Source organism: Aspergillus sclerotioniger (assembly GCF_003184525.1).
Source record: "Aspergillus sclerotioniger CBS 115572 chromosome Unknown BO94scaffold_9, whole genome shotgun sequence".
NCBI lineage: Eukaryota > Fungi > Ascomycota > Eurotiomycetes > Eurotiales > Aspergillaceae > Aspergillus > Aspergillus sclerotioniger.
Window position 1 is genome coordinate 630,803 of NW_020290999.1, and position 14,073 is coordinate 644,875.

Consider the following 14,073-nt stretch of genomic DNA (forward strand, 5'->3'; position numbering starts at 1 on the left):
CACCGATAAAGTGGAACAGGAGAAGGATTGCATATTTGATGGCCGATAATCATCGAAAGTCATGTCCATTGTCAACGAGCTTGGCGTTTGCATCTGTGACCCAGGTTGTCTTAAACCGCGCATATCAGATGCCTCCACAAAGAGAGTCGATCGTATTACTTATAATCAATTGGCAGCTACCGGAATGAGAGACTGCCAGGACTTTGTTCTGATAATAAGCCTGGATGCTCATTTGATGACCATCACTTATATTAGTCTTGGGGAAATTCGTGAGGAAGGTCCATAAACTTGTTTTAGGAGGCCGGGATTGCTAACAACTGAAGTGGTTTGAAGGACAGATTTGGAAACGGTTACTGAAGAAAGTCATCAATGTAAATTTAGGTCAGCTTTCTAGACACAACGCTATACGGTGCAGTCGTCACAATGCAGGGATTTGTAGCCGATAAGTCCTTGTTGTATGGCTATATGGGGTCTATCTTTATTGCGCTGAGGACCTTTTTCCAGCTATCAACATTGAAGGGGCTCACTTGAAAGGATTTGTAAAGGTCGAGATACTACGGCCAGGTTCACTTGTGGTCACCCACTATCTGACAAAAACCTCTAGACAAGAAAGAAAAGATCAAGTCTAGCATGTCCGCAAACAGACTAACATTCTAACATTTCGATATGTAGGTTCAGGGGAAGGCCTGGCGATGGATTGATTATCTTGTTTCCAATCTCTGCCACCCCTGCTCCAGTATTGTCTCGGGAAGCGAGGCACGCTCACGCTAAGTGTGAGAAGCTTGATCACAATTACCAATCTAGGCCATGGATAGCCAACCTCGAAAAGAATATGTCGACAAATTTTAGCAAACCGACCATCGGGGATGAAAGCTAGTCCCTTCCGCGCGAGTGGATGGACCCGATAGCACGATCCGGCATAACAATGCTGCTTCCGACGGAAATGAATGCATTGGGGAAGGGGTCCTGACAAGTAACGATGTCTCCTCCCTAGCCCCCAGTTGCTTGATTTAACATCTGCTCTGGCCACTGTGACCCACCCGAACCACTCGGTAACCACGCTATGAATGGACCAACTGTGCCGGATACACGATGACAGTCATCCACCTACTAGTTTACAATGAAGTCCAAGCGTTATAGGCATAGTGCGTCACAGGGGAAAGAGAATTGACCCCGAGACTCGGAGATCCGAGAGATCCGAATCATCCCCATGGTTCCTGGCCAGCCATGACTCGCGCAGGGGCCCTGAGGGTGACGCGTCGGAGTCTCAGATAAGTGGAGTGGCTCTTACCATCAACGGCTCTCCACCCACCCTGCAGTTGATGAAACACTTCGAGGGATCCCTTCATCAAGATGGCCCGTCGTCAACTCGTATCGAGCTCGGCTACGGGACGTGGCTGCCGACGGTGCCAATGAGCCGGATATGAATTCTTCACGTCTCCACTCGAAGCCTAAGCCATGCCAAGCTCCCGGAGGAGGTGGCTGAGCTTTAGCTTGTTGATTCTTAACTCCGACCTTTATGGTGATGGCCTGGCGCTTCTGGGCCCATAGTAGTACACCCAGAGTACATAAAACGCTGCACCTCTAACCGCCGTCGAGATGGAAGTATCTGGGAATCCATCGCCACAGCTGTCTTTCCTTTCCCCTCTTTCTTCTTTTGTTTCTTGCTCTACACTCTCTTTCAGTCTTTCGCTCCTTTCGCCATCATGAAGCGCAGCGCGCTCCTCCTTTCCTTCCTTCCCCTCGCCTTGGGTTGCGAAAGCCCCGAGAGCCATGCTTGCGCCTCCGTCTACTCAGTCTCGTCCGCCGCAGCTGCTAGCTTCTGTGCCACCTTCACGGCTAGTTCGGTGACTGCTACCACCGACGTGCCGGATGTTTTCCTCTCCAACTGCGACTACAAGACCAAGCATCTGTCAAGTGCCTGCAGCTGCCTGGGCACAGTTGATGGATCTTCTCCCGCATCGACCTCGGCAGCTTCCTCCAGCAGTCAGGTGAGTACCAGCTATAGCCGTGGACCACTGCTACAATTGTACTCTAACCGCTGAACAAACCTAGGGCAAGGCGCCTCCGGTAGCAGCTACTCGAACCTCTGCGGCGGCGACTACCTTCCAAACCACCGCCGTTCGTGTGGCGGTGTCTACCTCGGCGGCCGCGGCGACCACCCAGGCCCCCGTACCAGTGCAGAGCTCCGTCGCGGGCAACGGAGGCACGACCTGCACGGTGACCGAATACGCCTCGATCTCCTCCGCTGTCGCATCCTGCTCCAACATCCTCTTGTCCAACGTCTACGCCCCGGCATCCAGCACCATCGATCTCACAGGTCTGCAAACCGGTGCGGCAGTCATCTTCGCTGGTGAAACCGTAAGCTATCCCTGCTGCCGTACAGTCAGTTACGATGCTCACCAAATCAATAGACCTTCGGTGACACCTATGACGATGACTTCGATCCCATTGTCATCTCTGGTACCGACCTGACCATCACTGGCGAGGAAGGACATGTCATCAATGGTAACGGTGAAGCATACTGGGACGGCGAGGGATCCAACGGTGGACAGGACAAGTAATCTTCTTACCAGCAAAGGTCACCCGGCTTGTTATGCTAACATGCTACCAGGCCGGACCACTTCATCGTCATCAAAGACATGTATAACTCCAGCATCGAGAACCTCTACATCCTGAACTGGCCCGTCCACTGCTTCGAGATCGAAAACACCGAGCACCTCACCATCTCCGGCCTGACCCTCAACAACTCGGCCGGCGATGCCGCCAACAGCAAGAGCGACGGCGACCCGGCCGCCCACAACACCGATGGCTTTGACATCAAGCAGAGCGACTACCTGACTCTCTCCAACAGCTGGGTACACAACCAGGACGACTGTGTGGCCGTCACCAGTGGTACCGAGATCGTCATCGACAACCTCTACTGCTACGGTGGACACGGTCTGAGCATCGGCTCCATCGGCGGCAAGAGCGACAACACCGTCAACGGCGTCACATTTTCCAACTCTCAGGTCGTAGACAGCGAGAACGGCTGCCGCATCAAGAGCAATGCCGGTGACACAGGCGAGGTCCGTGCTTCCCCCCCTGTCCTCGAAATCCTCACTTCGTCTTGTCTGACAGAAGCAGGTCTACAACGTCCGCTACGAGAACATCACCATGTCCGGCATCACCGACTACGGTATCGACATCCAGCAGGACTACGAGAACGGTGGTGCCACCGGCGACCCGACCAACGGCGTCAAGATCGAAAACATCACTTTCGTCGACGTCACCGGTACCATGAGCGACGGCAAGGACTACTACATCCTCTGCGGTGACGGCAGCTGCTCCAACTTTGTCTTCACCGATGTGGACATCACCGGTGGTAGCGATGACAGCTGCAACTACCCGTCCAGCGGATGTCCTTAGGAATTTCTCGGGGGTAGGAATGTGAATGTATAGTATCACTATCTAGTATCTTCTTGCTTCTGATGCTGTGGATCAGCGGATTTAGCATATTGTAAACCGGCTCAATCAAGGTTTATGCATTTATGTGGCAGTCTGTGTCTGTTATGGATCAGGTGTTTTGTAGATGGGCATGGCATCTAGGGTTGTATTGATGGGGTTTGTCTCATCGCGTAAAGTAGTGTGAGGGTGGTTTGTCGGGTGGGTTTGTTTCACAGGTGTCCCCGAAGAGCCGATGACTACGGTGCAAGAGTGATACAGCTCTAGAGAAGAACAGGTGGGGTATGAGTCAGGTGTTTCATTCATTCGTTCCTCATCAAGAGAGGACAAAACCCCTCACGGATCACAATCAACGCAGCAAAAGCAAAACGAATTCACAAGCCAAGGTGGATTACTTTTGCTCCGCTGCACTACTCTGCTGAGCACTGGGATGTCGATTTTCTCTACCGCTGTTCAAGCCGTTAGCTCCCTGGTGGATGGATTGAGCAAAAGCCTGGACGCTGGGGTTAGTTGCGGGCAAGCCGGGCAAGCAATTGTGATGAGTGACTGACAAACTGAGCCAGGGCGCCGAACCCCTCCAACGAAAGATGCAAAACCAAGACGCCGGACCCTACGCATGCCATGTCGATGGCCACTCTAAGAAGATCCCTCCAGCCAGACAGATACGGTGGCACTAGTCGTGTACACCATAAACACCACCCCCAGCACCATCATCGCGATATCCCCCCGTTTGACCCATGGCGACTCGGCCACCCCCTTCCAATGCAGGTACGCCGGGTAGATATACACCAACGGCACACATGCGAAGGATCCGATCAAGGACACGAACTTGTCGAGATCCCCTGCTCCTACGGCCGCAATCAGTCCGCAACACACAACGGCCCCTGTCCGGAACACGTTCTTCTTCCACTTGATCATCGGATCGCGCTTGCCAGATCCCTGACCGAACAGCTTGCCCTCCAGAATGCGGACAGCGGGGAAGAGTTGAATGGGTGTGCTCACTAAGATGGCGAGCGAGTAGAAGAACTGGAGAGCGTTGACAAAGCGGTCTGTGCGCGGCAGGTTACTGATAATCTCGGTTTTAGTCTCGTCGCCAAAGGTAGCATACGACAGAGCCCCAACCGCCGTGAAAAGAACGGTAATGATGGCCATGACAGTATATAGGAGTTTGTCAAAGTGCTCTGGCCGTTTCATGGACGACTGGATGGGCAGGATCAGTCCAATGCCCTCAAACGTGAAGATGCACGAGCCGATCGTCAGGGTGAACGACTGCCGGTTGAAGAGTTCTACTGTCGACGCCATGCCACGGGACACGAGACTAGCAATGTCATAGCAGTAGATGTATGCCAGCCCCACCAGGATGAACACATCCGCCAGCAACGCGATCGGACCAAGCTTGGAGATGTTTCGGATCAAGGACAATGGAATGAGTACCAGCAGTTGGAGAGCGATCAACCCACCGATCGAGACGGCGGTCGTCTGATTCTTTGTCACTGCCTCCACAAAGGCGTGAATGTTTTCAGCCGTGAAAATGATGCAGGCACACACAAAGCCCAATTGCGAGATTACGATGGACGCGAGGATCAGGGTCCGAAGTCGGGGACCAGCAATCCGCTCGCCGATGTCGCCATAGCCACCGCCGTGCTGTCTCCGACACTCGAGCAGCAGATGGAAACACAACGTGCTAATCAACGCGACCGTTACGAGGGTGATGGAGGAGAAGAGGATACCGCCGTTGCGGAAGGCCTTGGGCAAGAAAATGATTCCCGTCCCGACAAAGGCCTTGAGGAGAGTAAAGAAGGTCTTGACGTTGGACGCATCGCCTGGGCGACTGGCTCGCGAGCTCTTTTGTCGCCGCAAGAGGGCAGTCCGCTCGGAAATCTCTCTCTCGTCCTCTTCTTCGACGATGGCGGATTCCTCCTCGGTATCGGCGAGGTCTTCCCCTGCAAAGTTACCGTAAATGTCGAGGAAATCGAGGAAGGAAGAGGTTACGCCGGGCTGATCGAGACGACCGTACTTGTTCTGGATGAAATGACGGCGGAAGCTCCCTGGCTCCAGGGAGGCGACACCTTCTTCCACGGCATCATCTGCGTGTCTTGGAAGAAAGGAGAAGGTGGCCGCCCGTTTGTCCAGGCGAGCCTGCTTCGATTTGGCATCGATGCGGTAGAGATCCCGATGGATGTCGCCGCCTTGCAGCTTCAACGAGGACTGGGGCTCGGATGGAGCCTCCCCGCTGCTCTGCTCGGCTGGCGCGTCTCCGGGAGGTGGGACCAGTTCATCTTGTAATGAAGCAGTGAACTGAGGATGGAGATGTTGGGACAGAATGTGGTTGTTGTCCTCGTTGGTGTTATTGTTGCTAGCCTCCCTTGGGTCGGAGTCGGGATTCCGACCGGGAGAAGTGGAGAGGTCTGCCATGGGGAAAGGGACTAGACAAGGGGAAGGGGAAGGAAGGGGTCAGTTGGAGCCGGGGATGGGGGAAGCTGCAAGCATTGTTCGGCAGTCAAGGCCGTGCGAGAGTTGCCAAGGGGGAGACGGCAGTAGTCGTGTGTGTGGGAGAGAAGAAACAGGAGGCGAGAAGTAACAAGAACTAACAAGAAAGAACAATGATGTCGACCGCTAGTCACTAGACTTTCAGATGTGCGTGGATGATCATGCCCCGCTGATTGGTCCGTTCGCTGAGCCTGGTTGCCTGGCTGAGTCAGCACCCGCCAATGGGGCCTCAGGCATGTCATGTTGATCTCCCTCACATTCTCGCGATCTACTCTTCTCTACGCCTACTCCCAACACCACATTGAAGATATATTCATTCATTCATCAGTCTCAGCATCTGAGGGCTACCCCTCTTCTACCTATCTACCTATCTGTTTTACATCCTAGGTCTCGGTCTTAATTCGGCCTCCCATCGCGCCAACCGCTCATGACTTTGAGCAAAGGTTTTCGTCATGATGGATGAAGTCGTACTGATCTCCAGCGCCAGAGCAAACGCGGCAATGCACCCGGCCAACTGCTGCTTGCCCCCGGGCCCATCGCACTGCATGATCCGCAACGCTTCCCGCTGGGTAGCGTATGCAGTTCCCCCTCCCACCACCCCCACCGGAAGTGAGGGGAGATAGAGGCTCAAGGTCACTCGCTGCGATTCACGATCGTATTCCGGGGTCAGATGGGCCCAGCAAGCGTCCGTGATACTCGCCGCATCTTGGCCTGTGGCAATAAAGATGGCAGCCAAGACATTGGCGACGTTGATGCTGCTGCCATGCTGTCCGTTTCGAATAGCGCCTTCCTGCACCATCTGGAGCCAGTCATGGAGATATGCAGACGAGCAGCCTAATGTCTGCTGACAAGTCGACTCGGATAGTGATGTCCAGGCCGTGACCTCAACCCCTCGTGACATCGTCACATTGCCCCAGGATGGCTTCTTATCCGACGACATTTGGCCTTCCACGTAGGAATCCACAATCCCATATTCGCTTCCCAGGACTCTCGACACCCAGGCGCAGACATGCTCCGTAGCTATCGTCACCATGTTCTGTCCCGCTGCATCCCCACAGGCGAAGCTGAGAAGAAGATGGACACAGCGTCCGATCGTATGCGGGGTCAGGCTTTGAAGGCGGAGGTGCTTGCTGGTGGTTTCAGCGACCTTTGTCAGGGGCTCTTTGATTTGGGGGAGTGCGTGCACAAATTTAAACGCATCCCCAGGGCTTTGGAAGCGAAAGAACGGACAGCGTTTCATAAAGCCTTCTCCTGTCACGAACTCAACACCACCGCACGCATTAATGGTTTTGCATCCTCGGCAGCAGCTGGCAACCAGGGCCGCTTCAGTGGTTGCCATGGGCGCACATATCTCCTTGTCAGACCCGGCGGGCGATCGAACATGTAGAGGCCCGGCCAGTCCAATGGGGACATGCGTGTAGCCGATGAAGTTTTCGATTTTTACTTGAAAAGGATCTTGATCGTGCCTGGTGATATGTTCAACCTCAGACAGATACTGGCTGAATTTCGCCTTGGTTTTATCTGAAGGAGGAGCCATGGATCACAAGTCGAAACAGGAGGGGTGATTGTCTGGTACTGGTCCAGGGTTGACAGAGAACACCATGCGCAACAAGACGACTATATGTCAAAACACTGCCTTTCCATCAAGATTAACCTTTGTGAAAACTTGGCATATCACGCTGGTGGTGACCAATCGAGAGTTTCTAGATATACTTCCGGCGACCAGTTGATTAGGCTTTCCACCTGCCCTGTTCCAAGGTCTCCTTGACTCTAATTCCAGTACTATCAACTGGGCGCCAGGTTCGTTTCTGGATATCACAAACCACTGCGATACAGACAGATATATTCTGGACACTGTCAGCCCGTGTCTTCCATCTAGAGTATTGCATCATCACGATTGGGGAATCACCACCTTTGGATGCCAGCGATGGCCTTGACGTAACTGCATCCATCTGCTACTCAAGGGCCCTTCGCAGACCTGTTTCCCTCTCGATCTAACTTGTCCCTCGATCCTGACAGTACTCTCTAGAGTAGCCTTCCGCCTGGGGATTAATCCTACTCTCAACAAGCCTGTTGGAGTTACCACGATCAGAACAGGTATGTTGACCAGAGTAAACCTTTGCTGTGCCATCCTGATCGCTAGTCTCCAGGCCTGTTCAAACAGGATGCTCGTCTGGTATGTCCGTATCATCACTCCAGCCGTAACAGCCAAGGCCAGCTTCGCTTCCACTGATCCAGGGATCTAGGCCTCTCCCGATCTCGAGCTCAGGCCGTATACTCTCGATCCCCCACCTGCAGCTGACTTGGTATGCAGACGACGCCGACCGAGGCATGCACCACCTTCTCGCGCGCGGACTTTCAAAAATAATTATCGCGCTTGTAAGGCTCGTGCCCTCAGCTGTGGCGGAGAATCGGCGGTACCTAGACACAGTGCCATATGGCCGTGAATATATCGAACAATTGGGGACGACCTTCCATTTTCGCACCCATGTGTAAGATTGACTGCCGACTGGGACACTTCGCATAGTGAAGTACTGAATAAGTAAGTTGATTTCTGCAGAGCCTCTGTAGTGTTTGTATTCTTGCGAGATTCTCTTCCGAATTATTCTGCCTAGAGTTGTCCTGGCATCAGAAACTGGATCACGAAGAATGTCGGTCGGCCGGTCTTGTTCTCGATTTAGGCGTACATCATCTCGCTGAACCGGTATCTGCATGGGTTTGATCTCATCACGCGCGTTAATGCAACTGCTGCCGCGCTACGAGGCGGCTCTCCCACGCATGTACAGTTGATTCCATATTAGCCAGACTGAGTCGGGCGCTCAGAGCACTTTCCTGCCCCAGTCTCCAGCAAGTCTCATTGTGTACGATCGTTGGCGATGATAGAACGTTTTGGGTGTATGACGAAGTAGTGACTGTATAAACTAATGGGGGAAATCAATGGGACGTTGCTCACTGTTAAGCGTCCAGTAGTAATTGTTGGGACCTATTCACCTTGGAACTGTTCCACTAACCTAAGAGGTATCCCTTTTGGTCTAGTTGGGAAATTCTGTCAGTAATCAACACAAAGTAAAACAAAGCTTTGGCGGAGACACTGTCACGCGAACAGCGTCCGGAAAAAAAGCATTTCCGTGTTTGAAACTGGTAGATGGTATCGCGATAGTCATCATCCTCGTGGGTTAGCTGAACCGCAATCAAGTTGAACTTTAGGATGAAGTGAACATTAGCCATGTGCAGCTGACAAGATGCAAATCGCATACCCAGGTGCGGGCCCAAAACATTTGCATTTCCACGGAAAGCATGGCATTCGGGGTAGAGGAATAAACAAAATGAGTGGCGAATCCTTCGTACTTATTTGAGGCCAAGCGTCTGGTAGGTACTAGGTAGGTAGTAGGTAAGGTAGCCTTGTTCCTCTTTTTCAGGCAATGGAGCTAGCCCACTTCTCCTGCATTGTCGTGCAGAAGCCATGCATAAGTAGTCTACATACGGGGTACTGTGTCTTACCTAAGTACTCCGTAGATACTCCGTGTAGGTAGATAGATATTCGTAAGACGGTCATCTCCGCCGTCTACCTACGTACAGTAGGTAGAATGACACGATGGTGTCATTTCAGGCAGATAATGCAACCATCCGCGATGCTAGAGGCTAGAGCTGCAATAGTCAGTGAATAGCCTCTAGCCCCTATTACACTATCCCAAAAGGCTATGCAGTATCCCCCGAGGGAATACAAATACTTAGCCACTCGGATGATCCTTCTAGCACACTAGCTAGATAGATAGGATAGGCAGCCTTGGTAAACTAATCCGATTAAAGCCGAAAACATCCGGGCCTGGTTACGAGCTAATCAAGGAGGTATCCCGGCCAATCAGGCACGTGTATGTATTGATATATCACATCGGGTGCCTTGGTGATTCGGGATTTGAAACCGCTAGTTATGTGAATGTCTTGGTTGTGAAGGTTTTTGGCCTTGCTATGTAGTGGATATGTAGCGGATCGACAGCGATTATTATCCCTTTGGTCTATGTATGTGCTGTAGGAAGCATGCATGTGATAGATACAGTGGCGTGAAGTTGTAGTCGATTAAGCTTTTGATCATACATTGTCATTCTGAGGCGATCGTGATTGTATGTATGGTTCTGTTTAGTGCTCTGGACGTTGAACCCCGCCTCGTTGGAGTATGGGGAGTCGGTGCTGGTACTTCTCTTGGTTGGGGATATCAATGTAGGCAGGTCGGATATGTATCGTCGATGGAAAAGAAAACGTTTTGATAAAAGGAAGAGGATAAGTGTCAAAAAAGAAGAGAAGGGAATATAGTGTTACAGGAAGATATATATAGAAAGGAAGAAAGGAAAGAACAGACGTCGAGTATAGGGTATTTGAGCGGCTTCAAGCAGAACCCACGGTCGCTACGGAACGAGGGTGATCAAAGGAATGCGCTGCCCGGAGATAATCCGGACTGACTTCAACGTTGGTCTCGATTTGCGTATGAGCGAAAATCTTCCCCTCGGGAACAATAATTCGCTCCTCGCTGGTGTTTCTTTCGATCTGGGTGCCCGTCACCGTGTCTGCCTCTCCTCGGGTTTCCAGCACGCTCATGCCGAACACATGTTCGCGCACCCGGGAAAATCCCGATGCGTACCGCTTCGCTCCATTGTCGCTTGACCATCCACTGTAGCCCTTGTTCGAGCTGTACTCGCCAATCAAACGGGGGAGGAACCGGGAAGCGATGGCCTTGAAGGAGGGGATGGAGGAGGCCAGAATGCCGACGTTGATCTCGATTGCCGACCAGTACATGGCATTGCTGATGGCGAAGGTGGAGTCGGATGAGGTCAGCATTGCGGGGATGTAGGTGATTCGGATAATAGAAGAGACGCAGGCGCTGGAAAGAAGCTGTGAGAAACACAGGGTGGTGAGTAGATAGAGGACATCATATTCACTTACAATAGACCCAGACAGAGAATGCCGCCGAGGGCCAGCTTCTGCTTTGCCGGCATGTGCAGGTTTAAGATAACCCGGATCGGGAGGGAGTAGGTGATCAGATCCGTGACGATGTTCAACGCCGCATTGGCGAGGTAGAAAACATTGATCGTCACGCAACGACCAGGGATGCTAGTGTTCCAGGCCCGGGCAATGGGATGGCACTGGAAAGCGGCAGTCAGGACAAAGGAGGTTGCCTGGCAGCCTACAACGCACATCATAATGAGAGACAGGCGCGTGAGCTGCTTGTCTCCTAGTCGGGTGTAGAACCAGCAGACCGAGGTCTTGACAAAGCCCAGACAGGCCAAGTAAAACATCGAGCTCAGCCAGACGACCTGGTCCGGAGGATCAACCAGTATTCAATGAAAATAGGGTGAGTGTAACTTACGAAAGCATATGTTACCAGACCATCTGGATTCACATCCTCCAAGTGCTTTCCCATGCCATATTTGACGGCTGTCTATTGTTAGATAGCGCTACCTCACAAACAAAATGTTGAGTAACCCTTACCGACTATTGTGACAGATGTAAATGCCCATGAGAGAAGCTAGATGAGGGTCAGCTGTGTCAAATCAATCTGAAACCAATTTCTTACGCAAGCGCCAATGATCAGATCTGCAGAAATAGGTCAGTCACACACTCAATAGCAGTCGAGTGCGCATATACTTACAGTCATCCAAACCCATTCGCTTCAAGACATAGATCCGAGCAAACAGGCGCAGACAGATGACCACAAAGCTCAGAATAGCGAAGCTGATAGCAACACCAGCTATTACTGGACCCTTTGATTCGGTCATATTCACAGTCCAAACGGACAGCAATGGGCAATGCGCAAGGAGGGTGGCTCGGGAGTCCAAGGTCTTATTTATCGGTTGCTGCGCGTCTCATGCGATCTCTCATGCACATTCTTACACACACTTCTGGGGGGCTCCAGAGTTTGAGTCGACGATTGAGTTGCGATTTAAGCGGGAGGCGATCTTGCACATGTACCATCGCGATCATCGCTGCATCGGGTGCCCCTCGCAGCCCAGTATCCCTCCCATGTCGGGGGGACTGATTAACAGTGGCGTTTCCCAAAAGGGGAAACCGAGAGGGAGATTCTCAGGCGCACCAAGATTTCGCTAGCGATATTGGAAGAAAAGGAGAAAAAAGCAAGACACCCAGCGACGAACATTTGGGTCTGGTGATGCATGGAATGGTGACAGTTCGTAGCCCACATCCCGGGTGGCCACCCGTCCGGATGCGCATTGGTCGCCTCCGCTTGTCGAATCTGATACAGAAAATGCATCGACGAACCTAGCGCTTCAGAATCCCGAAAGTGCCATTGGGCCGTCTGTCCCCCCAGGTATGTACTTTGTACTAAAGTGTTTTAGTCTATCATTGGCCATCGCCGACAAGAATAGCACTCGGGCGCGATCGTCACTGACGGGTCATATTTCCGGAGGGAGATCCCGACAAATAACATGGTGCGTGAGATCCTATCAATTGCATGGTTGACGACCACGTTATCATCGGCTGCTGCGACAGTGATATGTATGAATATGATAATGGCCAATTTGGACTCTGACAGCTACCACCATCACTATCAGGTCAGCAATCCGGATGGATAGAGTGGAAGTAGATTCCGTCGTTATTCGCTCAGTAAACGACCGGTGTCTGAGTCTGCGCAGGGCGCGTTGCTGCGGGCTTTTCTCCAACCGGGTTAGGGTACGAACTAAGGGCTGGCTGGTCCTGAGCGCGACTTTGACCCACTGCTGGGTGGCCAAGTCCAGAATTCCCTAGATGGCGAATAGTCTACTCCGGGGCCCGGACTGCATGCATGGCCAATGTGCGCAGGATCAAATCCTGGTCCCTCGTAATCTTCCTGGGTAGTTAGGGTATTCCTTTATTGGATGCCCTGGCTCTCGGAAGCATGTACTTTAAATCAATAGATCCAAGTACCAGGGGGTTTCCCTGATTTCGAGGAAAGTTTTCCACATAGGTATCTTTGCATTGACTTGATTAAGTCACGCATGGACTCGTACCTGGGAAGAGACTAAAATGAACTTGGCTTAGGGGGGAGTCCCACCAACTAATTATCAGCCGTGCCCTCGACCCATTGTATTTGTTGCAGCCATCAATTGAAACGGTAAAACTGCGTGGGATCCAAGGTAAGAATCTCCGTACTTGGCTGGAATACGGGGTAGATGTTCGATAGAGAATGGACAATAATAATGTCCGCATCACCTATAGCCATAAAGAGTCAATCCAATGTATCAGTCATCAAACAATGTACGTATCAACTCTAAACAAACGCTTTGTTGTCCTTCTCAGCGGGTTAATTTCGCACCCGCCAACCTCCCCGGGCACACCCGGAAGCAGTCGATAGTGTATGTGGCTAAGAATTGACCCAAGGCAATGGACCATCATTATTAGCAGACTTGATTAGACCTACTCCGTAAAGTATTCACATTAATAGGACTCGAGACTAATTTCCCACGGAGGGCTCCGTCGGTCGTACTTCTGACCCTCTCTGTATTCTTAAATGTGCAATCTGCCAGTGTAGGCGAGGGTCATGGATGGTGCCGATCGCGGCCCAGATGAGGGCCGGTGCGAGAGTCAGTCTGTGTTAGGCCTGTTAGGGGCTGCCCGGTGTGGATCGGACGCCCGGCCGACTCCTCCCCGGTGGACCGCAATTTCACCAAGATTGAAGACCGTCAGACACAAAGTACGGGAACCCAGTCAATCGATGAGGGAGAGAGGTGCATCATTTTGGCTCTGACGCCTGATCGGGGAGTAGATAACCCCAATGGAGTCGGAATGCGAGCCTGAGAGGCTGAAGAATACGTAAGCATGGCGGAAGCTTTCACTTCGCCATGGACGGTCTGGGCTCATGACATGATGACATCGGCCGGCCATGACGGCTCAAGTAGCAGTCTCTAACAGTCGCTGACAAGTGACAACTGCCACCGAGAGCTTAATTGTGGCCAATGGTGTTCAGACAGTCCAATAGTGTCAAGGCAACCCCTCCGTTCCAGACACTAGGAGAGCCTAAGCAAGAGAGCCGTTGGGGCCCTAAACCCTCGTCCAGGTTCTTTTTTTCCGGTTCAGCAAAGCCAAACCACCTTCTCTCCCCGCATCAGCAGTCTCCATCACGGACGGACACCCCATCTGGACTTGAGAATG

The 14,073-nt window shown here is 52.1% G+C and overlaps 4 protein-coding genes across 4 annotated transcripts; 1 reads left to right on the forward strand and 3 right to left on the reverse strand.

Moving 5' to 3' along the window:
- The first annotated feature begins 1,330 nt into the window (after positions 1 to 1,330).
- Positions 1,331 to 3,535, forward strand: BO94DRAFT_564836 (glycoside hydrolase family 28 protein). Its single transcript, XM_025614453.1, has 5 exons — positions 1,331 to 1,991; positions 2,056 to 2,361; positions 2,415 to 2,560; positions 2,615 to 3,068; positions 3,127 to 3,535. Exons 1-5 carry the CDS (start codon positions 1,707 to 1,709, stop codon positions 3,406 to 3,408), a joined length of 1,473 nt encoding a protein of 490 aa, XP_025469222.1. The 5' UTR covers positions 1,331 to 1,706; the 3' UTR covers positions 3,409 to 3,535.
- A 380-nt stretch (positions 3,536 to 3,915) lies between these two features.
- Positions 3,916 to 6,217, reverse strand: BO94DRAFT_395105 (putative amino acid transporter). The gene has a single exon (XM_025607351.1). The coding sequence runs from the start codon at positions 5,857 to 5,859 to the stop codon at positions 4,081 to 4,083; it is 1,779 nt and encodes a 592-aa protein (XP_025469223.1). The 5' UTR covers positions 5,860 to 6,217; the 3' UTR covers positions 3,916 to 4,080.
- A 1-nt stretch (position 6,218) lies between these two features.
- BO94DRAFT_395106 (hydroxymethylglutaryl-CoA reductase) lies at positions 6,219 to 7,754 on the reverse strand. Its single transcript, XM_025607352.1, has one exon. It carries the CDS (start codon positions 7,469 to 7,471, stop codon positions 6,311 to 6,313), a length of 1,161 nt encoding a protein of 386 aa, XP_025469224.1. The 5' UTR covers positions 7,472 to 7,754; the 3' UTR covers positions 6,219 to 6,310.
- A 2,393-nt stretch (positions 7,755 to 10,147) lies between these two features.
- Positions 10,148 to 11,835, reverse strand: BO94DRAFT_395147 (putative integral membrane protein Pth11-like). The gene is made up of 6 exons (XM_025607353.1): positions 11,579 to 11,835; positions 11,504 to 11,523; positions 11,419 to 11,455; positions 11,297 to 11,364; positions 10,873 to 11,243; positions 10,148 to 10,810 (listed from the first exon to the last, which is right to left on the reverse strand). The coding sequence occupies exons 1-6, from the start codon at positions 11,703 to 11,705 to the stop codon at positions 10,318 to 10,320; spliced, it is 1,116 nt and encodes a 371-aa protein (XP_025469225.1). The 5' UTR covers positions 11,706 to 11,835; the 3' UTR covers positions 10,148 to 10,317.
- Positions 11,836 to 14,073: the final 2,238 nt, after the last annotated feature.

What these genes read in the sequence shown, in the direction of transcription:
- BO94DRAFT_395147 (XM_025607353.1), bottom strand. Translation starts at nt 11,705, where the DNA reads ATGACCGAATCAAAGGGTCCAGTAATAGCTGGTGTTGCTATCAGCTTC. An exon ending in GTCTGGTAACATATGCTTTC is followed by an intron (nt 11,244 to 11,296) that starts GTAAGTTACACT and finishes CCTCCGGACCAG; the next exon opens with GTCGTCTGGCTGAGCTCGAT. An exon ending in ATTCTCTGTCTGGGTCTATT is followed by an intron (nt 10,811 to 10,872) that starts GTAAGTGAATAT and finishes GCTTCTTTCCAG; the next exon opens with CGCCTGCGTCTCTTCTATTA.
- BO94DRAFT_395105 (XM_025607351.1), bottom strand. Translation starts at nt 5,859, where the DNA reads ATGGCAGACCTCTCCACTTCTCCCGGTCGGAATCCCGACTCCGACCCA.
- BO94DRAFT_395106 (XM_025607352.1), bottom strand. Translation starts at nt 7,471, where the DNA reads ATGGCTCCTCCTTCAGATAAAACCAAGGCGAAATTCAGCCAGTATCTG.
- BO94DRAFT_564836 (XM_025614453.1), top strand. Translation starts at nt 1,707, where the DNA reads ATGAAGCGCAGCGCGCTCCTCCTTTCCTTCCTTCCCCTCGCCTTGGGT. An exon ending in TCATCTTCGCTGGTGAAACC is followed by an intron (nt 2,362 to 2,414) that starts GTAAGCTATCCC and finishes CCAAATCAATAG; the next exon opens with ACCTTCGGTGACACCTATGA. An exon ending in ATGCCGGTGACACAGGCGAG is followed by an intron (nt 3,069 to 3,126) that starts GTCCGTGCTTCC and finishes TGACAGAAGCAG; the next exon opens with GTCTACAACGTCCGCTACGA.